This window comes from Mobula hypostoma, chromosome 10, assembly GCF_963921235.1.
Source record: "Mobula hypostoma chromosome 10, sMobHyp1.1, whole genome shotgun sequence".
In the NCBI taxonomy this organism is placed as follows: Eukaryota; Metazoa; Chordata; class Chondrichthyes; order Myliobatiformes; family Myliobatidae; genus Mobula; species Mobula hypostoma.
Genome location: NC_086106.1, coordinates 50,243,164 through 50,266,883, shown reverse-complemented (window position 1 = coordinate 50,266,883; position 23,720 = coordinate 50,243,164). Strand labels below are relative to the sequence as shown.

The window sequence follows — 23,720 nt, the reverse complement described above, 5'->3', positions numbered from 1 at the left end:
GACTAAAGCACACATAAAGGATGATGGGTATAATCAAAAATGAGAGCTTCTCAATCATAGCAATGAACGTAGCAACATCTGTATGAGTTACCAGAGACAGGATCCTAAAAGAGACTGTCCGTATCTGCAGCCGCTGAGCCCTCCCCCAGAAGGTCATTTGTACATCACAAAATCAACTTTATACAGTTACTTAAATGTATGGGTTGTGATTATACACATTTTAGTTTGTTTGTTATCGCCATTAGTAAAAACTTATCCAACTCAGAGACATGATGCTGTAATTGTTACTGAATTTAATTATGAGAATTTATTCTTAGGTTTTGGATCCCCGAACAAAAAAAACTCCTGATAATAGTCCTCACTTTATGGGTAAAGTTATATAGGAATTAACAAATCTTACAGTGTAAGCATCATTTCACCTGCCCTTACTGCCTCCAATCTTACAGAGCAGTTGAAAGACAGAACCCCGTCGAAGCAGGTTAGGTACATCGCGTGACGACATCAGACTAAAGTAACTAAAGGTGCTTTCAGTGACCCTCTTGACAATGTGCTGAGCTACAAACTGCACAATTGTAAACTTCCACAGGAGATAATTTTGGATGCCCAGATGCTCATGTAATTGCTAGTCTCCTCTCCCTTTTTAATTAAACAGACTGATATCCATACTATGCGTGGAAGAACATTACATAATTGAATAGCACTTAAAGGTTCCCACCAACAGCTACTTGAAACCCAGAAGATGGTGCTGGCTGCAGAGAGCCACACCTACCAGCTGGGAGATTGGGTACTGGTGTGAGCCTACTGATGAAAGAACTGCTGATCACATATGCCACTTCAAAGGTCCAAGGAAAACTCGCATGGACACATACAACAGGAATTCTTCAGATGCTGGAAATTCAAGCAACAAATATAAAAGTTGCTGGTGAACGCAGCAGGCCAGGCAGCATCTCTAGGAAGAGGTGCAGTCAACGTTTCAGGCCGAGACCCTTTGTCAGGACTAACTGAAGGAAGAGTTAGTAAGAGATTTGAAAGTTGGAGGGGGAGGGGGAGATCCAAAATGATAGGAGAAGACAGGAGGGGGAGAGATAGAGCCAAGAGCTGGACAGGTGATAGGCAAAAGGGGATACGAGAGGATCATGGGACAGGAGGTCCAGGAAGAAAGACAAGGGTGGGGGGGGACTCAGAGGATGGGCAAGGGGTATATTCAGAGGGACAGAAGGAGAAAAAGCAGAGTGAGAGAAAGAATGTGTGTATAAAAATAAGTGACAGATGGGGTACGAGGGGGAGGTGGGGCATTAGCGGAAGTTAGAGAAGTCGATGTTCATGCCATCAGGTTGGAGGCTACCCAGACGGAATATAAGGTGTTGTTCCTCCAACCTGAGTGTGGCTTCATCTTTACAGTAGAGGAGGCCGTGGATAGACATGTCAGAATGGGAATGGAATGTGGAATTAAAATGTGTGGCCACTGGGAGATCCTGCTTTCTCTGGCGGACAGAGCGTAGGTGTTCAGCAAAGCGGTCTCCCAGTCTGCGTCGGGTCTTGCCAATATATAAAAGGCCACATCGGGAGCACTGGACGCAGTATATCACCCCAGCCGACTCACAGGTGAAGTGTTGCCTCACCTGGAAGGACTGTTTGGGGCCCTGAATGGTGGTAAGGGAGGAAGTGTAAGGGCATGTGTAGCACTTGTTCCGCTTACACGAATAAGTGCCAGGAGGGAGATCAGTGGGGAGTGATGGGGGGGACGAATGGACAAGGGAGTTGCGTAGGGAGCGATCCCTGCAGAATGCAGAGAGAAGGGGAGAGGGAAAGATGTGCTTAGTGGTGGGATCTCGTTGGAGGTGGCAGAAGTTATGGAAAATAATATGTTGGACCCGGAGGCTGGTGGGGTAGTAGGTGAGGACCAGGGGAACCTTATTCCTAGTGGGGTGGCGGGAGGATGGAGTGAGAGCAGATGTACATGAAATGGGGGAGATGTGTTTAAGAGCAGAGTTGATAGTGGAGGAAGGGAAGCCCCTTTCTTTAAAAAAGGAAGACATCTCTCTCGTCCTAGAATGAAAAGCCTCATCCTGAGAGCAGATGCGGTGGAGACAGAGGAATTGCGAGAAGGGGATGGTGTATTTGCAAGAGACAGGGTGAGAAGAGGAATAGTCCAGATAGCTGTGAGACAAGAGACAGGGTGAGAAGAGGAACAGTCCAGATAGCTGTGAGCAAGAGACAGTGTGAGAAGAGGAATAGTCCAGATAGCTATGAGACACATGCCTCACATGTTAAGCCAACAGTGCCACTGGACCAGGAAACAGACGGCCAGAAGAACCACGATGATAAGGATGGATGGATGGATTGAACTCTAGGTCTTTGCTATTTATCACCTTAAGTAATCTCGATGCGTTAGAAGTTTTGGGAATCTAGACATCTATTTTCTGCCCAAGTGCAGAAGCATCTCATGACACTAATCTCCTAACACTTTTCTTCACCTCAGTTATGAATATGCATCACATACTAACTGATCAGATTGCTGGGTAGGCTGTAGAGAGGGCCTATACATTCAGAAGGCGGCTTGCCAATGTATTTATCATAGAGTGTATCATTCACAGTGAATCATAGTGTGTTTGATTCTGTGTTTTACTTTGATAGTAAAACTAGAACTGCAGGGGAGCATGGAACTGCATTGACTGTCGCCAATATAATTGATTTGAGGGTTAGTATCAACCTACTTGCAATGATTGCACCTCCCCCCCCCCCAACTCCAAAGCTGCTTTATGGAGATAGGGGTGAAGTATGCTACCGTAAGCATCAAGAGACGGGACTAGACTTGGGTAACCGTATGTGTAATGTCTGTACTACCAGTGACCCTCTGAATCCCATTAACAGTACTTACTAGATATGTGGCCATCAGGCCTATTCCTGGCTGCCAGGGGCACCCCTTCTGAAATGCGATCTTTGGACTTAAGCAAAACCATGGTGGGGTTGTTGTTATAGGGTCTATGTAGCACCATAGATGTACCAGCTGCTTACTCTCTCTCTACATGCTACTTACATCTTATTGCGTGGGGATGCCACCGAAGGACTACGGAGACTCGGTGTTTCTGGACTGTAGAGTTCCTGCTTTGGGGGCCAGACTGGCTTGTGAAAGCAGTAACATGGCCCCAGCACTGCCGGAGAAATTGGTTAATGATAAACTTCGCACTAGGCCATCAATGACGTTACTGCTGAAATGCTAGCAATCCTCACTGTGGCCCTTCAAAATTAACCTGCACCAGATTTCTGTTGTCTGAGAGAGGTGGTAATTGTGCCATTATTAACCAGGAGTGTTGCTTGCAAGCCCCTGATAGCAATAGCCAATTGTCCCTGATGAAACTGTCACAGAGTTTCAGAGGACTCTGCGCTATTTATGATTTATGTTGTCATCTATAGCAGTGGTCCCCAACCTCCGGGCCGCGAAGTATCCAGGGGTGCAGCAGTAGCCAGAACGCACCCAGCACATCTTCAAAAAAAAGCTGAAATAAACAAGCTAATTAATTAGGTGCTGCCCAGCACGTAAATGCCGGCCCAGATCATTGGTTGTCAGCTTGACGTTTTGATGACTTTTAATACCTTCATTGTAAATGGCAATTGATCTTGCAAGTAAGGAATTCAAACATATATTTTTACCAAATAGTCAATATCCATAATTGAAAAGTCAATTCTGTATAAAAATGGCAGCTTTCTGTCCTAGCTTCAGAACAGTGTGGGTGATGGGACCATGCTGTTCTCCTTGTGCACAAGTAAAATTAAAATCTGTGTGGGTCGTAAGAGTGCGTGTGTTCTGGGCTTGGGACCAGTCATATTAGCATTGATGATGACACTAAACTTCATTAGGAGATTAAGGAGATTTGATACTTCACCAAGGACTCTCGTAAATGTTTACAGATGGACCATGGAGCGCATTCTGACTAGCTGCATCATCATTTGGTATGACGACTCCAATGTGTTGGATTGAAAGAGGCTGAAGAGGGTTGTAGACTCAACCAACCATATCATGGGCACAAGCCTCCCCATAATCAAGGGCATCTTTAAAAGATAGTGCCTTGAGAAGGTGACTTCTATCACTAAAGACCCTCACTATCTGGGACATGCCCGCTTCTCATTTCTACTATCAACATGAAGACCCACAGCCAAAATTTTAGGAGCACCCTTCCCCTCCGCCATCAGATTATTGAATGGCCTGTGAGCACTACTTCACTATTCTTATCTTACACCATTTATTTTCTGAAAATTAGAATTTTTATCTCTTGCACTACAGCGCTGCAACAAAACAGCTGATGATATTGGATTTGCTGACCGTGAGGTTCTGAACTCAAATGAAGACATTCAGCCCTAACGGCTGGACATAAGTAGTCACAAGTAGTCTCACAAAACGGAGATTATACTGTAACTACCAAATATTCAAAGACTAGTTTACTTCCCTATTTATTCTCTCTAGGGAGTTGAGCTGCCACTATTCAGGCAGTGAGTCCCTCCTCCCATCGAGGAGAATATACTTCCAGCTAACAAAGTACTTTAATACAGTTCATTTATTTTCAGTGATACACAGTGATCCCAACAACATTAGTAAAACACATTTATAACTCATAGGATTTCCAAAACACAAGTACAATTCCTAAAAGCTAATAATGAACAAATCATCCGTCGCAGAAACCAAAGCCAGAGGAATGGATTCTAGTTCACCCCAGGTTTCTTCCTGCACTCCTAATATATCTGAACTGCTGTCTACATTTATACACTTGTTCTAACACTTGGTTGACTGAATATGTTTATGATATTTTCTCAGATACCCTTTTTACACAAAAGGTCTAAAAGTTTTTGGAGGCAGAGATCTCAGCTAATGCTGTAAAACTAACTTTCCTGAGTACAAAGAACTTCCAACATTAATAGATTAGTTATTTGATATGTTAAATGATATTATTCATCTGCTCTGCAAGCTTCCTTGAACTAAACAGCTTGTCTATTTTTGAAAGACACCAAATTAAATAACCCATTGTCTTATATTGCCCCTCCCGAGTGGTTAGCTTCATGGTATGAGCCAGCAAGTCAGAGGTTCTAAACTGAGCTTGTCTGCAAAGCTGTGTTTTCAAACTTTAAACTGATTACTACTTTCCATTTATATTTCAAGTGACAAATGACTTCCATTTTACGAGCAGAATCTAAATAAGGCAATACGAGTTCCACGTTTATTTACAACTGCTTGTGCTCTTACCAATGGCAGACTCAAACAGTTATCTTCCCCAAGCAGTAAGACTGATCAACACCTCCACCCACTAACTCTACCACTACTTTATTTCCTGTCAGTCACCTTATTTACAACCTAGCGTCACTTTATGGACATACAATCAATGTATACAAGCTATCTTATATATTTATAATTATTGTTTTTATTATTGTGTTCCTTAACTATTTTGTGCTGTAACAGATCCAGAGTAATAATTGTCTTGTTCTCCTTTACCCTTGCGTACAGGAAATGACATTAAACAAGCTTGAATTTTGCTGTTTAGAAAGCAAGCTTTCCAAAACATGAGAAAGAGGCCTAGTGCCCAAGGAAGCGAATATCTATCACATCATATGTGTCAGTAATAATAAAGCTCATTCTCAAATTGATTAAACCCATCTTTCTCTGAAGGCTCCAATTTACTCAACCTAGTCCAATTTGGATTGAATTTAATATCTTGAAGCACCTTTAATAAAGCATTTGACAATTAACCCAGAAATGGAAGAGACAGTCTGTTGTATAACTGTTGTAGCAGTTTCAAAATGCCTTATTTATGAAATTCCCAATAAATCAAGAACTCATTGCACAAGTCTCAGCTTGGGTATTGAGCTCAAAATCCCAAGACAGCGAGTCTCCCGTTCAAAAACCCACTAAAGTGGAAGTATATGTAAAAAAAATTAATGGCAATTTTAAATTGATCACAAGAGTTACTGAATTTAATTGTATTTGATGCCCTTCCAAATCCAGGATATTTGCTTCAGTGAACAGTTTAGGCATCTTATAGGAAGCACTGAAACAACAATGTTCAAACTTGTGCAAGTAACAGCTCTTTAAAGTTCTTCAAATAGTTATCTTACACATTATGTCTGAACATGGAATATCAGACTCTAGAGACAAAATAAGAAGTTGAAAGATTAAGCCTGCATGAACCAGAATACACTTTGGGCACATGGCAAGAACTGTAAAATTATTGAAGTTTCTTCTTCAGCTCAGTGTAGTTGGAAGAGCACTGATAAACTCGAGAAAGCCTTCACATACTGGAGATCCAAAGCAACACACACAACTCAGCAGGTCATCAGCATCTATGGAAATGAATAAACAGTCGACGTTTTGGGGCTGAGTCCCTTCTTCAGGACTGGAAAGGAAGGGGGAAGATGCCAGAATGAAAAGATGGGAAGGAGGATAGCTAGAAGGTGACACGTGAAGCCAAGTGGGTATGAAAGAGAAAGGAATCAGATAGGAGAGGAAAGTGCGGAGAAAGGGAGGGAGGTCATAGGCAGGTGAAAAGAAGCAAGAGGTCAGAATGGGGAATAGAAGAAGGGGATGGGGAGGGATTTTTTTTTACCGGAAGGAGAAATTGATATTCATGCCATCAGTTTGGAGACTACACAGAGTGAACACAAGGCTTCATAGTGGCACAATAGGAGGCCATGGGCTGACATGGGAATCGGAATTAAAACATTTGGCCACCAGGAAGTTTTGCTTATGGCAGATGGAGCATAGGTGCTCGACAAAGTGGTCCCCCAATTTGCGACGGTTCTTATCAAGTAGAGGAAGCTGCATCAGGACTATCAGGCACAATAGACAACCACACAGCCGATGTAGCACTTTGGCCGCTTGCAGTGATAAGTGCCGGGAGGGAGATTAGTGGGGAGGGATGAATGTACAAGGGAATCACGGAGGGAGCAATCTCTGCAGAAAGCTGTGGGGGGGGGGGAGAGAGAGGGGGGAGGGGGGAGGGGGGAGAGAGGGGATGAGAGAGGGGGGGTGGGGGGGTGAGAGAGGGGGGGTGAGAGAGGACATTTGATTTCTATAATAATCAACCAACCTACCAATGGTTGGGAGCAACACGAGTACATGCCATGGATCAGTTGATTTTGATATTGCAAGAAAGGAAAAACGCTGTATGATATCTTCAATACTGTGGTCATTGCTAGGTAAATACCAGAATTTGGACCCAAACCAAATTTCTACATCTTGTAATGGAATACAAACAGTAGGTTGCAACAGATTTGATTTCAGTTTTCGCCTAAAGTGATGCCTAAAAATTAGTCGTTAAGTCTGTTTTCTAAACCCACACTATAACAAAAAAAAATCTAGTAAGCCACTTGCACAATACAGGCATTCCAAGGACATGTTGCAGCCAAATAAAAACATGCAAGCAATGCTTAAAATGGAACAACCAAACCACAAACATGCAAAAATTGCTGTGAAAGATGAAAACAAGTCTTACTTCACAGAAAAAGTGAAAAATAATCAAAGAGGAAAATTATCAAAGCCGAAAAATCATGAAAAAAAAACTCCTTTTAAAGTTATGGGTAGGTAAAGTGCCCCCTGCCCAACAATATTAATTTGTTTCAACAGGCATTTACTGCATATATTTTCTTGAAAAGATATTATATTTTAATCAAAGCTGAAAAATTATGAAAGAAAAAAAAACTCCTTGAAATTATGGGTAGGTAAAGTACACCCCCCCGCCCCGCTCAACAATATTAATTTGTTGTACAGGCATTTATATATTTTCTTGAAAAGATATAATATTTTAGTCATGTATTAAATATCTGATCTTCCATAAGTGTTCAAGCTTCTTTGATCATTTTCAACTCATGCTAACACCTATTACCGATCATTATACATTCAAACATTGTTGCTTAGCTCATCATAACAGAGATTTACGTTAACTTTGTCCATTATTTCTTTTGCCATACATGCAGAAGGCCATGTGATACTACATTAAAACAAATCTGTTTTCAGTACTAAACGTTGAACTTAAACTCTAGCTTGTCTTAGAGGTGCTCTTCAAAGAGTGATTGGTGGATTCAAATCTATCCAATTGAGAAACATGTCCAGGAAGGAGCTAACGATGATGCTCTTCTACTGGATTATTACAGGTTTCTATGCAGAAAGAACCACAATCACAAGGACACTTACAGAAACAAACTCATTAAAGCTGATCTTGCAATCTTTGTCTTTATCACCTTCACTCATTAAATTCTCAACGATTTCTCGTATTTTGTATCCTGGCAGCGAAACATTGGCTTCACGGAAAAGATCATGGAGTTCAGAGTCACTGATGTAGCCACTGCTGTTGAGATCTACCAAGAATAAAATGAAGCTTATTTAAAAATACATTCACAGAAATGCCATTTGCTATTAGAAGACTAAATCTGCCCATTATCATCCCTAATAATTTCTGCCCTTCTACTGCTAATACAAGGTTGATAATAATACAGGAAGTATTTTAAGTTAACATTTAAAGGTTTGTTGGTCTTCTGTGGGCTTGCATACTAAAACAGACAAGTAGGCCTCACTCAGCACATTTTATTTCCATTCAAACACCACACTGAACCGCTACATCTGGAAGTTGCTTTGCTGTGTCAGGAATTAAACAATTAAACAAGATTCAGCTGAAGCTGATGAGCAAAGTTTGGCATGTTTGCTTTATCATCAAAAGAAACTGTAAATATAATAGAAATTCTTTCAAAAAGTGTGAAGTATATATACTAAATGCAGAAAAACCTTGCATTAGAGAATCAGAGGGTACCTCAAAATTTTGGAAAGCCGTTATTTAACTTTAATAATAAGCAAGAGTAACTTAGCACTTTCAGGCTCAACAGTGATATTGCAGAAAACCCCTTCACTACACATATTCCCTAAAAAAATAGTTGAGGACAAAATAGAGGAAACAGTGGGCGAAGTGAAGAATCAAACAAAGGCTGCTGATATTATGAACTCACATTTTGCAGTTTATTTGTGAATTAATTATCAAATTAGCTAAGGAACATTTTGCCTGACAAGTGTACTCCTTGCTTCCTTTCATGCTAATCAGAATAAATCACAGAATAATCACAGTTTCAGCTCTTGTAAGAAACCTCTGCAAATGTGGTCACGCACATCAACTGGAAATCTATTAACACAGAAAATGCGCTATCCAAACAAACATTTTTAAAATTGTGTGCTAGGCCGCAAACATACACAAAGTGATGTATAACATCACATCTGCAACTTATCTTGCATTACAATTAATATATGAAAATCAAATTCCATGAGACTTGGATGCTGCCAGCAGAAAAGTTCTTGACAGACATACAAGATTTAGGTGGAGGAAAAATAAAAATGTTACACCAAGGAATTTTAAACTGTCACAAGGCAGCAAGTCACACTGCACTTATGAAGAACAATTAAGCTGAGGATTCCTGAACCAAAGACCAATTCCTAATAATATTTGGTGAGTCTAGGCAAGAATGTGCAAAAGAACAAGCAAGTGAGCATGACCAAGTGACAGATTTTACACTGGCCTACACCTAAGGTTATAGAACTTACATTGTCATTGGGCCATGAGGCAATATTGTTGTGAAAAACTAAAATATAATTTTTTTTCAGATGGTGAGATGAGGCTGAGGATTTTATGTTACAGATGGAAACATCACCCGATTTTTGCCTTGCGAAATCTAAAGGAAATTAATAATTACACGATGAAGACCGACAAGAATCACAGATATATGATTTAGAAGTTTGCAGTCAAAGAGTGACAACTGTCTGATTTTCACAATTCAAATGAATACAATGTAGAAATTTCAAACTCATCATTGTTTTATTGAAATTGGACAGGCAGGTCTATTTTCATTGGAAGAGAGGAAGCCACGAGGTGGCCTTAGAAGTTTACATAATCACGGGGGCATAGGTAGGGTAAGTAAGGCACCAGGACAGACAAAACTAGAAGGCAAAGATTTAAGGTGAGGAGAAAAATTTAAAGAAGATTGAAAAGACAAGTTTCTTCACCAACACAGAAAGTGGTGAATATTTAGGACAAGCTGCCAGAGAAGGTCATGGAGGCAAATTCTATTACACTGTTTAAAAGGTATTTGGACAGGTACCTGTGCAAGAAAGGTGTAGAAGGAATATGAGACCTACAGTAGGCAAATGAAATTAGTACAATAAGCATTATGGTCAGCATGGATAAACTGGATTAATGAGCCTGTTTCTCTGCAGTATATTTCTTCAATCCTGCGAATCAGGTAGGATGGTGATGTGCTCAGATGCAACTACCTCTACAGGGCTAACCAAAGGTCTTATTGTCTTTTTTAAATACCTGTTTTAAAACCACAAGTCACCACTGGACATTAAGGACTACAAGTACTGCAGGTCTACCACCCCCCACCCCCCAGCAAGTTGCTTGTTGGCAGGGGAGCTGGACAGTGTAGACTGTGTTGCTGGTTGTTACAGAGAAGCATTGGAGTCAGTGTGCAGTCCAATAGTGAGTGATTGTCTTTGTTGTTTCTCTGTGTGATAACAAGACCCTGTTGGACATTAGTAATGTGAAATGCTGCAAGTCCAGTTCACTGGTTTATTGGTGGGAGCTGCGTGGCCTCAGTTGTAGTGAGGACTAGGCCTATTGCTGCAGTGTCACCTACTTGCAACCACCCAGGTGAGAGGCAGCGTCATTGCCTGGAGGCAGTGTGGTGCAGCATCCATGCTGGTGTACGTGCTGCCCTCCAGTGTTTGCTTGGTGGAAGACAGGTTTGGATTAAGTTCATTTGCAGTCTGCTGCAGAATTGTCATAAAGACCACATTTGTGGGACTCAGGGACTTGGGCTATATTATTTTTTTGTGTGACTGTATGTTTACTATAATCTTATATCTGCTGTATGTACTTTGTGCTGTGTATGACTGTTAGTACGCAAACAACAGGAATTCTGCAGATGCTGGAAATTCAAGCAACACACATCAAAGTTGCTGGTGAACGCAGCAGGCCAAGCAGCATCTGTAGGAAGAGGTGCAGTCAACGTTTCAGGCCGAGACCCTTCGTCAGGACTAACTGAAGGAAGAGTGAGTAAGGGATTTGAAAGTTGGAGGGGGAGGGGGAGATCCAAAATGATAGGAGAAGACAGGAGGGGGCGGGATAGAGCCAAGAGCTGGACAGGTGATAGGCAAAGGGGATACGAGAAGATCATGGGACAGGAGGTCCGGGAAGAAAGACAAGGGGGGGGGGGGACCCAGAGGATGGGCGAGGGGTATATTCAGAGGGACAGAGGGAGAAAAAGCAGAGTGAGAGAAAGAATGTGTGCATAAAAATAAGTAACAGATGGGGTACGAGGGGGAGGTGGGGCATTAACGGAAGTTAGAGAAGTCAATGTTCATGCCATCAGGTTGGAGGCTATCCAGACGGAATATAAGGTGTTGTTCCTCCAACCTGAGTGTGGCTTCATCTTTACAGTAGAGGAGGCCGTGGATAGACATGTCAGAATGAGAATGGGATGTGGAATTAAAATGTGTGGCCACTGGGAGATCCTGCTTTCTCTGGCGGACAGAGCGTAGATGTTCAGCAAAGCGGTCTCCCAGTCTGCGTCGGGTCTCGCCAATATATAAAAGGCCACATCAGGAGCACCGGATCTATCCACGGCCTCCTCTACTGTAAAGATGAAGCCACACTCAGGTTGGAGGAACAACACCTTATATTCCGTCTGGGTAGCCTCCAACCTGATGCCATGAACATCGACTTCTCTAACTTCTGCTAGGCCCCACCTCCCCCTCGTACCCATCTGTTACTTACTTTTATGCACACATTCTTTCTCTCACTCTCCTTTTCCTCCCTCTGTCCCTCTGAATATACCTCTTGCCCATCCTCTGGGTCCCCCCGCCCCTTGTCTTTCTTCCCGGACCTCCTGTCCCATGATCCTCTCGTATCCCCTTTTGCTTATCACCTGTCCAGTTCTTGGCTCTATCCCTCCCCCTCCTGTCTTCTCCTATCATTTTGGATCTCCCCCTCCAACTTTCAAATCCCTTACTCACTCTTCCTTCAGTTAGTCCTGACGAAGGGTCTCGGCCTGAAACATCGACTGCACCTCTTCCTACAGATGCTGCTTGGCCTGCTGCGTTCACCAGCAACTTTGATGACTGTTAGTACTGTGGTTTGCAACTTGGCCCCAGAGGGACGTTGTTTCATTTGGTTGTATTCATGGGTATTCACACATGGTTGAATGACAATAAAACTTGAGTTTGATACTGGACACAGAAAGTGTTTGGAAAGAGCCAGTTTCTGATCATGTTTTATAGAGCCACATTGCACCATATGCCACTCATTGGATATTTCTCAACTCCTTGCCACATTGGACACAATTTGATTTGTACAAATTTTTACAGTAGGCAACAATACTCACCGACTTTTGTAAAAGCTTCTCTGAGCTCTTCCAGCTCATCTTTGGTGATCTGTGTAACAGTTTCCATTGCCTTTCCCACCTGCACAATCCGACCAGGTTACCGATGCAAAACTGGAAAGAAAAATCCTTAATAAGGCACTGGAAATAGCAATGCTCTCTTTTTCTTGGCTCACTGCATCTTGTGAAATAAATGTTTAGAAAATCCGTAACTATCCCTTTCAAGGTTGACTATGGCCACTGCCCCACTACCCAGGGAACAGTAAATTCTATGCAAAACAATGGCACATGCTGGCAGGTAAGGACTTGACAGTGACTTTTTTTAAAAAAAACTGCAGGTGCTGGTAATCTACAAAAAACAGAAACCTTTGGAAATTCTCTGTGGGTCAGGGCACATCCATGAAAGAGAAGCACAGATACGGTCTCACCTGCTGAGTATTTTGTGTTTTTAACTGAGCTGAACACATATTTCATGCTACAAGATTCAGGATGGCACAAAAAAAGAGCAAGCCTTACCAACAAGATTGCAATTTGCTGAAATATGCTTATTGCATTTGGCAGAATATATATCATTTGCTGTACACATCAAATTCAATGTCAAACATCAAAACATTCAACATCAACATCAAAATTAGCTTTGAATCTACGGGAGTATTCATGGCAACAAAAATTCTGGTAAGTGACTTTAAAGATTTATATTTTCATTATTAATTTCATAAGTTGTGGTGATTTGATCCTCAGGTCCATAAGGTGAAGGCATTCTAAGAGTGATCCAGGTTAGGAAACTCCACAATTTTAACAAAGAAATGAGAATAGGACACTGATGGGAGCCTGGAACCGGTGATAACAATTCATCTGCTATTCTTCAAGCTCTAGCTAGTACAGGTTTTGGTTCAAACAACTTTGGTGAATTAGTGCAGTAAATAAAAATTGCAATGGTAACAATTTCTGCACCACAATAGACTGGCATACAGAATCTGTGAATCCAAGCATACTGTACCTTTCCAACCAGAGTGAATGTTTAAAGAGTCTCTCTCTTCTTGCCCTTTGCAAACCACCTGAGGCTGGATTTCAAAGACATCACAAATAAAAATCGACTCCATCTTTCAACCCAATGCTGAAGTTTCCCAATGAGTCCTATTTATACTTTTGAGAAAAACTATATACATATAAGGAAATAATCTGTAACATACAACTACAGATATTTCAGTATTAATGCTTACCAAGATGCCTGGAATTTACAACTATCTCACAACAAGACATGCCAATACTTGGGCAAATTTCAATTATTTCACTTTACTAAGAGTCAATACACTGAGAACGCACTGTTAAGTCTTTGAAAGAAAACTCAAAGCTGATGAACTGCATGCCAAAATAATATTCACGCTTACAGTTGAACTTAAGGGTGCTTTAAGGTGCACTAGAGCCTATTCATGCCAGCGCTACAAGCAGTTTTCAGTGCTTAGCTTGGCACCGCAGAGTCAGTAAACAGATGCACGTTATTAAGCTAAGTGCATTGCCCAGTCTCTTTGAAATGTCAAGGAGTGAGGAAGGACAGAGGGTCATGGAATCTTTCTCAAACTTCTCTCAAGGCTTCCAATGCAACTGGAAACACATCCCTGCCTGTTGGTAAGTGGTGGGCAGTTAATTGGCGAGAGGATTATTCTGCCAATGCATGACTTCCATTGGTAGCCATAGGAAAACATTTGACTACACCTCAACTCACAGCTGCAGAACAGCAGCTTACAGAGAAAGCAGCTCATATATATGCATTGCCACTTAGGGTTGCTGATAAACAGCTTCTGAGCAAATAGTTCATAATTTGTCCACACCCCACACACATTAAAGAATGATGAATAAAGTAGACAGAGTGCTCAGTCAACACAACTCCAAACTGAGTTGAAACTTACTGAATCTGGTGCCTACATTCCTTGAGTCACCTCTTTGTGGACTGTGGGTTAGCAAAGAGGATGTGGAGAAAGATGCAAGGGCCTGTACTACAGTTCATCCTGAGTAGAGTGTGTTAGAGGACTTTCTGATCTATAATCTGTTTCCAGGGACACACACAGAGATGAACGTCAAGTGCTGCTAGCAGAACATCAACTTGGTGAAGAACGCTTCTTGGTCTGCCTGAAACTCGTTGGTCAGCTAGCACATCAAGATGCCCGTGGAAGAATGCTGCCAATCGGCACACACCAGGATGCAGGACCATGTACTGAGGGACAGACTGAAGCTTGATGGGAAAGGACTACTGGAGAGGGAGAGGCCGGGCTGGGGGTGGAAGCACCATCCCAGGGAGCCACAAGTGGCAGCAGTGCTATGGATGTGTAGGAATGTAAATCAGCAGCACTGCAAGCATCGACTTTGAACATAAAGAATGAAAAGGCATTACAGAGTTTATTCTTACAAATATTTTTTAAAAAATGAATGAAGTTTTATTTGTTAAAACAGGAAAAAATACACTTTTCTTCGGTATTGAGCATCAGTAATTTCCCTCCTGCTGCATAATGCAGTACTGTAATAATGATACAAGCCAATCAGAAACTAGGTTGAGAATGAAAATAAAGACCATATGTACTGCTACAGGAGTGGGAGCTTAGCTGGTGTTCTAAGGGTAACAGATTTCATTTTCTACCAAGGAACCATTATCTACAGAGTTAAGGGATTTGCTCTGTATTATTACAGTACAGGGAATGCGTCTTTCCCATTCTCCGACTGAGCCCTAAGCACATGACTATTCTTCTAATACTTGCCTTGTAACTTATTATAGAGCAGATGCAACTTGGCATTACAGAAGTAGTCAGCAACTGGAAAAAAAGAAGCATTTCATGTAAAGCAATTGAATTCCCCACTCTTGTGACCTCCGGTAAGTTCCAAACTGCAGAGCAGCAGATGAATTGAGCGAATGAAAAATGGCCGAGTGGCCTTTTCAAAAGCGCAGCTGCTGTGTACAGAGCCCATTGGAAGCCCAAGCCTCTCCAAACCAAACCAGAAAAATATGACTCAACTTCAGATGAACACTGCAGAATGATTTACATCTGTCACATGCATCCCACAAATGCTGTGCATGTCCTAATATGTGGAATGAAGGGAAGCTCCAGGTGCAGTTTTGCAGGGCTTACAACCCATGCAATATGACCTCATTTTCACAACTTAAAACCAAAAATAGTAAATAAAAAATTAAATGTGTGCCAAAATATTATGCTCAGCAAAATAATACTTTGCTTGGATCCTTTTGTTCACCTCCTTCATGACAAAACCACTGAGAGCATCTTCAACAGGCAGTACTTCAAAGAAGGTGGTATCCATCATTAAGGACCCTCACCGTCTGGGAATTATCTCCTTCTCGCTACTACCATCAGGCAGGAGGTACAGGAGCTTGAAAATTCACACTCACTGATTTAGGAACAGCTTCTTCTCATCATTCAATTTTTGAACGAGTCATGAACACCATCTTGTTATTCAAGCTCAAGTTCAGTCTATTGTCATTCAGCTATACTCATGTATATCACCAAATGAAGGGTTCCTTTGGACCAAGGAACACAACAGTACATGCAACTCACACACGCAGCAGGAAGTAATATTACCACCAATAAATTAACAAATTTGTTTGTGCACACATCATACAGCATACAGAGTGCTGGAAGAACTCAGCAGGTCAGGCAGCACCAATGAAAATGAATTGACCCTTCATCAGGACTGGACAGGAAGGGAGGAGACAGCCAAATAAAAAAGTTGGAGGAGGGGATGGAGGACAAGCTAGAATGTGATAGGTGGGTGGTAAAGATACAGTAAAGGACTAGGGAAGAAGGTATTTAATAGGCGAGAAGAGTGGACAACAGGACAAAGGAAAGGAGGGGCACCGGGGGAGGTGACAGGCAGTTGACGAGAGATGTCAGAGTGGGGAACAGAAGAAAAAGGGAGGCAGGTTGAAACATTTTTTTTAAACCAGGAGAAACTGATATTCATGCCATCAGGTTGGAGGCCACCCAGATAGAATATAAGGTGTTGCTTCTCCACCCGCACAACAAGAGGCCATGGAGCAACATGTTAGAATGGGAACGGAAATTCGAATTAAAATGTTTGGCCACGGGGAAATTCAGCTTTTGGCAGATATAGTGGAAGTGTTTTACAAAGCAGTCCCCCAACTTACAACGGGCCTCACCATTGTACTGGAGGCCGTATCGGGAGTACCGGATACAATAAAGGAACCTCAGCAGATTCGGAGGTGAAGCGCTGTTTCACCTGGAAGACCTGTTTGAGGCCCTAAATGGAGGTGAGGGAGGAGGTGAATGGGAAGGTGTAGCATTTCTGTCCCTTGCAGAAATATGTGCCAGGAGGGAAATTATTGGGGAGGGACAAATGGACAAAGGCATCACAGAGGGAACAATTCCTACAGAAAGCGGAGAGTTGGGGGAAGTAAAGACATGGTAGAATGTTGAAGACGGAAGAAGTTGCGGTGAATGTGTTGGATGCGGAGACTCATGGGATGGTAGGTCACAACAAAAGGAATTCTATCCCTGTTAAGGCTTCAGGAAGATGGGGTGAGCATGGATGTCTGGGAAATGGAGGAGATATGGGAGAGGGCAGCATCAATGGTGGAGGAAGGGAAACCCTCTTTTTTGAAGGAGGAGGACATCCCTAATGTCCTGGAAAGGAAAGCCTCATCCTGGGAAAAGATGTAGTGGAGACAAAACGTATATTGAGGGACTGCTTTGTCAAGCACCTCTGCTCTAACTGCCAAAAATGGAATTTCCTGGTGGCTAACCATTTTAATTCCGATCCCCATTCCGACATGTCAATCCATAGCCTCCATTTCTGCCATGATGAGGCCACTCCAGGTTGGAGGAGCAACAACTAGGCAGCTCCAAGCTGACAGCATGAACATTGATTCTCCTTCCTATAACCTTTTCTTTTCCCTCTCCTTTTCCATTTGTTCTATTCCCCACTCTAGCCTCTTACCTTTTCTTCTTACTTGCCTATCACCTCCCTCCGGTGTCCCTCCTTCTTCTCCTGTGGTCCACCCTTCTCTCCTATCAGATACCTTCTTCTGCAGCCCTTTATCTTTCCTACCCACCTGTCACATTCTAGCCTGTTCTCCAACCCTCCCCCCACCTTTTTATTCTGGCATCTTCCCCCTTCCTGTCCGGTCCTGACGAAGGGTCTTGGCCTGAAACATCGACAGTTTATTCAGTTCCATAGATGCTGCTTGTCCTGCTGAGTTCCTCTACCATTTTGTGTTGCTCTGGATTTCCAGCATCACATTTATGGTATCCTCAAACCACATTTCTGTCAGAATGAGCATGCCACAGTCCTTAAACGAACACTAATTCAGTCTCAAATGCAGGTAATCTAATTAATTGTCTAGCGATCAAACGTCTGAAAGCATATCAAAGGGAGAGTTGGCCTGAAGGGTTTTGCATTTAGTGTCATACGAATACCAGCACGCTAACGCGCTTTTCCCCAAACTAGTTTTTGTAATTTATACATTTTTATGCCTTTGCATTTATTGACTGTCACAAAACCACGAATTTCACATCTGATATCAGTGGCAATAAATCTCATTCTGATCTGATTCCTCCTAAAATGCAACAGTGCAAGGAATTAAATTCAGATGGTGCTCACATCTTGAAAAAGCCAATGATCTTCAAGGCTGGAGGTGAGCATTTCACACAGACAAATCTGATTTGTTTGCAAAACTCAAATATGCACCAAATCAAGAACCACCATGAAAGGAAACTATGAGAAAGCAGAGGCCTGAATAACAAAACATAGACTGAATCACATTAATCTACTTGTGTCTTCAGTTATGTACAATCTGAGTTTATCCAACAGAATTGCTTTCGCTGGAAGATACAGCTTGTCCTTCAACAAAACACGAGGATAGATTTTTACTGGAGGTATATTTGAGAATTAATTTCTGTGCACGCAAGCACATACACGTAGTGCAGAGCTCCCCTTCATAACAGAGGTGGCGAACACAGAGTACTTGAGGAAGACACCTTGAAGGATCTATCCTGGACCAAGCACATCTCTACTTTCTTAGAAGTTTATGGAAATTCAGTATGTTGTTGAAGATGCTGACAAATGTGTACAAATGTGCAATATAAAGCATTCTGACTGGTTGCATCAGAGCACGGTATGGAAGTTCTGATACACAGGAACGCAAAAGTCTACAGAGAGGTGCCCTCAGCCAGTTTCAACACACGTGCAAGTCTCCCTATCATCTCAAGAAGCGAACATTCATTATCAGGGACCCTTGCCAGTTCCCAATTTCATCAGGCAGGAGGTACAGTAGCCCGAAGACCCACATCTCAAAAGTTCAATAACAGCTCCTTCCCCACTACTTTCTTTCCTCTTGCAATCTTGCACTAGGGCTGCTCTGTTTCTTTTGATGATATTTTGCACACATGTACTGCAAATTGTATGTAATTTATGCTAATTTATGTTTGTGCAGCATTTCAACACTTATTGCAAAGGTGTGTCTGTTTCTGTCATATGTTGATGCTGAAAAACAAATTCTGGCCCTTATAACAAGTAGACTAGATTACTGCAATGCCCTTTTTACTGGCCTTCCAAAGCAATCTATTAACAAACAACAACTCATTCAGAACGCCGCTATTAAGACATTTAACTAAAACCAGGATGAGGGAACATTTCACTCCTGTCTTAGCTACTCTGCATTAGCTTCCTGTCTTTTAGTGTTGATTTTAAAGTTCTCTTACTTGTTTTAAAAGCTCTTAATGGTCTGGGGCCAGAATACATCACAGAATTGTTTTTGGTTTATAATCCTGCTTGAACTCTCAAGTTTCTTTTACATTTAAACAATTTCCCTCAAAAGATAATTGGCAGCTCAGCTTTTTTGAACTACACTAAACTGGAATTCAAAACCTAAAAATACAAAGGATGCAGGCTCAGTTGACACATTTAAATGCCAGCTCAAAACCTATTTATTTAACCTTGCTATTCACCAACATCTTTTTTGTCTTTAATTTTCATGTTTGCACTTTAGCCCATTGTTAAGCACTTTTAACTACAACATCTCTATGTAAACAGCTCTGTAAATAGATTATTATATTTGAAATCTACTGCAGTGCTGCAAAAGAACATTTTCATGCCATTTAAACGTGTCTGCACACACACGTGTACGTGTGTGTATAATCATGACAATAAACTTCAACTTGACATTCTTTACAAGGATAAACGGATTGAAGGAAGAACAGGACAAAAATGCCAGCTCTATCCAGAAGAAGAAATATCTGTAGTTACCTGAAAATTTTGTGCAAAATAAGTCATTCAGCCAAGTGAAACCTAAACTAAAACACGAGGAATTCTGCAGATGCTGGAATTTCAAGCAATATACATAAAAAATGCTGGTGAACGCAGCAGGCCAGGAAGCATCTATAGGAAGAGGTACAGTCGATGTTACGGGCCAAGACCCTTCGTCAGGACTTCGTTAGTCATGCCTTGACAATGCTCGCTCTCATGGGAGCACGGATGTGATTCTTCTTGATTCACTCAAAGTAGAAATCTTGATAAAAAATGTTCTTTAGTCATACTGCTATCAGAGAATCACCCACTTTTCAAAGGTTTGTAGAAGTAATTGGTGATAAAAATCTATGTTACGTATTTCAATTCGGAAATGCAAGTCCACTTTTAAGGAACAATTTATCATAGATGTAACAATGTTCTAGAAGGACTTAATATTAGTCAGCAATGACTCAAATTAAAAGAATATTTCTCTACATATTACAAAAGTAACTGAACTGACACAAACAGAAGAGTGTGGCACCTTCTTCACAAGTTTTCTTTTGAAACCCATTAAACCCCTGACTGGCCTAACGCTCTGGCTGAAACAATAGTTGAGAGCTTTCCAGCTGTTGCACATTTCACTTCTGCTGCACTGAACACAATTTCCACATGGATTGGCATTACTTTAAATTGGGTCGAAGATTTTGTTTTCAGTTTTCCAATGGAGAATTCCCTTAGCCAATGGAATGACTATTTTTGCAGTTCTTTATTTGTTGAAACATTGAAGCAAGGATTGAGGTTTGGATGCTTCTGCTTTTCATACAACAGCTTCAGTCCTGAGACTCCCAAAATCATACAACTGGACACAATAAAATGGTAGATTACTATTTCTTAGGCAAAGGCTAGCAATACATGATTAGTACTCGTTTACAAGATACGTTGTCAGAAAACCTGAGAAAAGTTGTGTGCCATATCAAAAGCAATCAAACACCTCTGTGAATGAGACGAACTATCTTAAGCTTATTGAGAGACATTGGAGGAGGGAGGAGAAGATGGCGGTGCAACGCAGCGCACGCGGCCGTTCCGAATGATATCATATGTGTTAACTAGGATGCCGTGCACAATCCTGATTTGACAGAGACAGCCGTGAGAAGCACGGAGGAACACCTGGAGAAACTTTTGAAATGCCCGGTTCGCTGCCACTGCTACTGTGCGATCGAGAATCTCCGGAGGGAAGGCCTCAAATCCTCGGCTTTGCCTATTGCCTGTTGTCGAGGCTGGGGTCGAAGCGCTCGGCAGAGATAGTGCTCGGTGGCGGAGAGCTGGTCGGAGGCTCGGAGTTTTCGGACGGACTCGGAGTTGGACTGTGGTCAGATGCTTCCAGGATGCTGCATCAGCAAGTTTGCGGCGCTGGAGGTTCACCGTCTGCGTGAGATGACGGGACTTTCGAGAGACTTTGAGACTTTTTTACTGTGCCCATGGTCTGTTCTTTATCAAATTACGGTATTGCTTTGCACTGTTGTAACTATATGTTATACTTATATGGTTTTTGTCAGTTTTTCAGTCGGTTTGTCATATGTTTCTGTGATATCATTCTGGAGAATTACTGGATCATTTCTTAATGCATACATTACTAAATGACAATAAAAGAGGACTGTGTGTCCTCATAATCTAATCTAATATTGCCAACTGACCTGATGAATTAACATGACAGAGACAGTGATTCAAACCTTCATCAAGGGAATAGCAGGAATTGTTTGTGTGGAAGAAGATTTTAAAGAAACTGGGAAGAGCTCGATGAGTTCTTTGAGCATCGGAGCAAAGAAAGCCCTTTCTAGCACTGCTATCTACCGGATTGGATGGAGGAGTGATAATCTGTTCCCACGAGGAGCCTTTTATCTTGATGCTGATATCAGTAGGAAGAAGCTAGGTTAAAAATCTTCACTTTAAAAAGGTGGGGGGGTGATGGATATCCACTTTCTTATGTTTGCAAAGTTTGCTTTCTAAACACAAGGCAGCTGCCACTTGTAAGATCAAAAACAGATGTAAATAAACTTCTAACGGTTTTAGTTTTTGGTGGTAAAAGGAAGTTGTCAGTCTTAATGTTTTTTTAAATCTAAATGGAAAGTAGCAATCAGCCTGAAATTAAAAAAAGCATTCGCTATAGAACAACTTTGAAAATAGTTCTGTATATAAAAGATGCTCTGTCTGTAGCAAGTAGATGCTTGCTCAATGGACCTGCTTTATTACTACTAGAGATGCAGAATAAGACAATGGATAGCTTCAAACAGAAAATGTGACTTAAGTTGCTTCGTTCAAGGAAGCTTATAGAACAGAAGGATATTACTATTTAACATATCAATAACTGAAGTGTTTTTAATTGAAGGGGTTATTTACTCGGTGAAGTTAGGCTCACAGCACATACAGCATTAACTGAGATCTTACGTTTCCAAACTGCTTTTTAAAACATTTGTGTTAAAAGTATATCTGAAGAAATGACACATATGTGGCCCCCCAAATTGGAAGAAACAGTATAAATATAGAGAGCAGTTCAGGCTTATTAGGAATGGGGTAAGGAACATCAAGAAACATGAAAGAAACAGAAGGTGAATGAGATCCCATCCCTCCAGCTTCGTTTTCTGCGATGGATGACTTGGTTGTCTGCATCATCTTCTTAATTTATACAAGGATTGTGCCAGAAATCAATTGTCCTTTACACTTTATGAATAAGAAATGTTTAAGATAAAAATCCTCAGAGTTTTAAACGTATTTTAAGAGTGTTATTTGGATTTAAGTGTGTATCACTGAAAATAAATTAACTGTGTTTTAAACTACCTTGTTAGCTGGAAGGCAGAGGGGACCCACCACTATAATAGTGGGTATTGGCACCTAAACTCGCAGTGAAGAATAAACAGGGAAATAAATTAGTCTTTGTTGATTACAATATAATCCCCCTTTTAGAGAGAGTACTCATGACTATTTATATCCGATAGGGCTCAAGGTCTTTGAGTTTAGAACTTTGCAGTCAGCATACCCAGCACCATCACACTAGATTTCACAAGCTTCTTTATTCAAAACAATTAATAGACATAATCTGATGTCACATTATTTTTTATATAAATTTATGCTGGAAAGTTGTCATTCTAAGTCATGAAACACTTTAAATAGTGTACAAAGAATACAAAAATATTCCTGATGAGGAATAATTTCCAAAGGGAGTAGAGAGATCAGAAATAGGTTAAAATACAAACTGTAAGCATTATAAAAGAACACAAAACTAGAGTAAAATTAGATGCCTAAAAAAATACTCAATATGAAAACCAAAACACTGTATGACCCTGCACTAACCAACTCTGCTCATTCCTGATCACGACATTTCATTCGTCTTCCATACATTGCCAAAATCATTTTCAGTTTTAAGACTTCACATTGTATGTCGAACTCACATTTTCCAAATACTGCTGAAAAATTAGGCTGAATTAACTAAAACTACTAAATCAAAAGGACTACTGGATATTATTTGATCTACATGAGATGCATCATCTTAAACTTGGCAAAATGCATACCATTTGTCTGCAAGAATATACAGAACAAACTTAAGAAAACAACTAGACAAAAAAAAAGGTCAGTAAATTGGTCAAGTCCTTCAACACTTAGAAAATTGATGAACCCTTCATTGACCCAGACAACCTGATAACTGCCCAAGTATTTAAATCAATTGTTAACTCACCAGATCTGTTATTTGTAATAAGCAGAAAAATACAATTTCTAAAAAAAAAAAGGCCTTCTTTACAAGTAACAGCTGGTGAATGCTTGCCCACATCTAACTGGCTCATTGTACAACATTCCTAGCTGCTGTGCACAGAATATTAAAATGCACGTTACAATGCACCTAGGTCATTAAGACACTCCCTCGGCTGCTCAAAAAGGGAGCCACACCCTTTCCAGTGCTTTGGTCTCGCAATGCAAACTGCAACTTTTATGCACTATGATGTGCCGCACAGATTAATATTTTTTCCCCAAATTATATCTTTCCAGGATACAGACTCTTTGCTGAATGCTGG

The 23,720-nt window shown here is 41.2% G+C and overlaps 1 protein-coding gene across 3 annotated transcripts in view; it reads right to left on the bottom strand.

Moving 5' to 3' along the window:
- The window catches only part of LOC134352891 (plastin-3-like), a 142,044-nt gene that overhangs the window by 68,508 nt on the left and 49,816 nt on the right, over window positions 1-23,720 (bottom strand). For all 3 annotated transcript variants that reach the window (XM_063060470.1, XM_063060472.1, XM_063060471.1), the window contains exons 2-3: window positions 12,409-12,519; window positions 8,180-8,343 (exon numbers count right to left, since the gene is read on the bottom strand). In XM_063060470.1, the coding sequence (XP_062916540.1) occupies window positions 8,180-8,343; window positions 12,409-12,475 (231 nt within the window). In that variant the 5' untranslated portion in view covers window positions 12,476-12,519. The remainder of the gene's footprint in view (window positions 1-8,179; window positions 8,344-12,408; window positions 12,520-23,720) is intronic.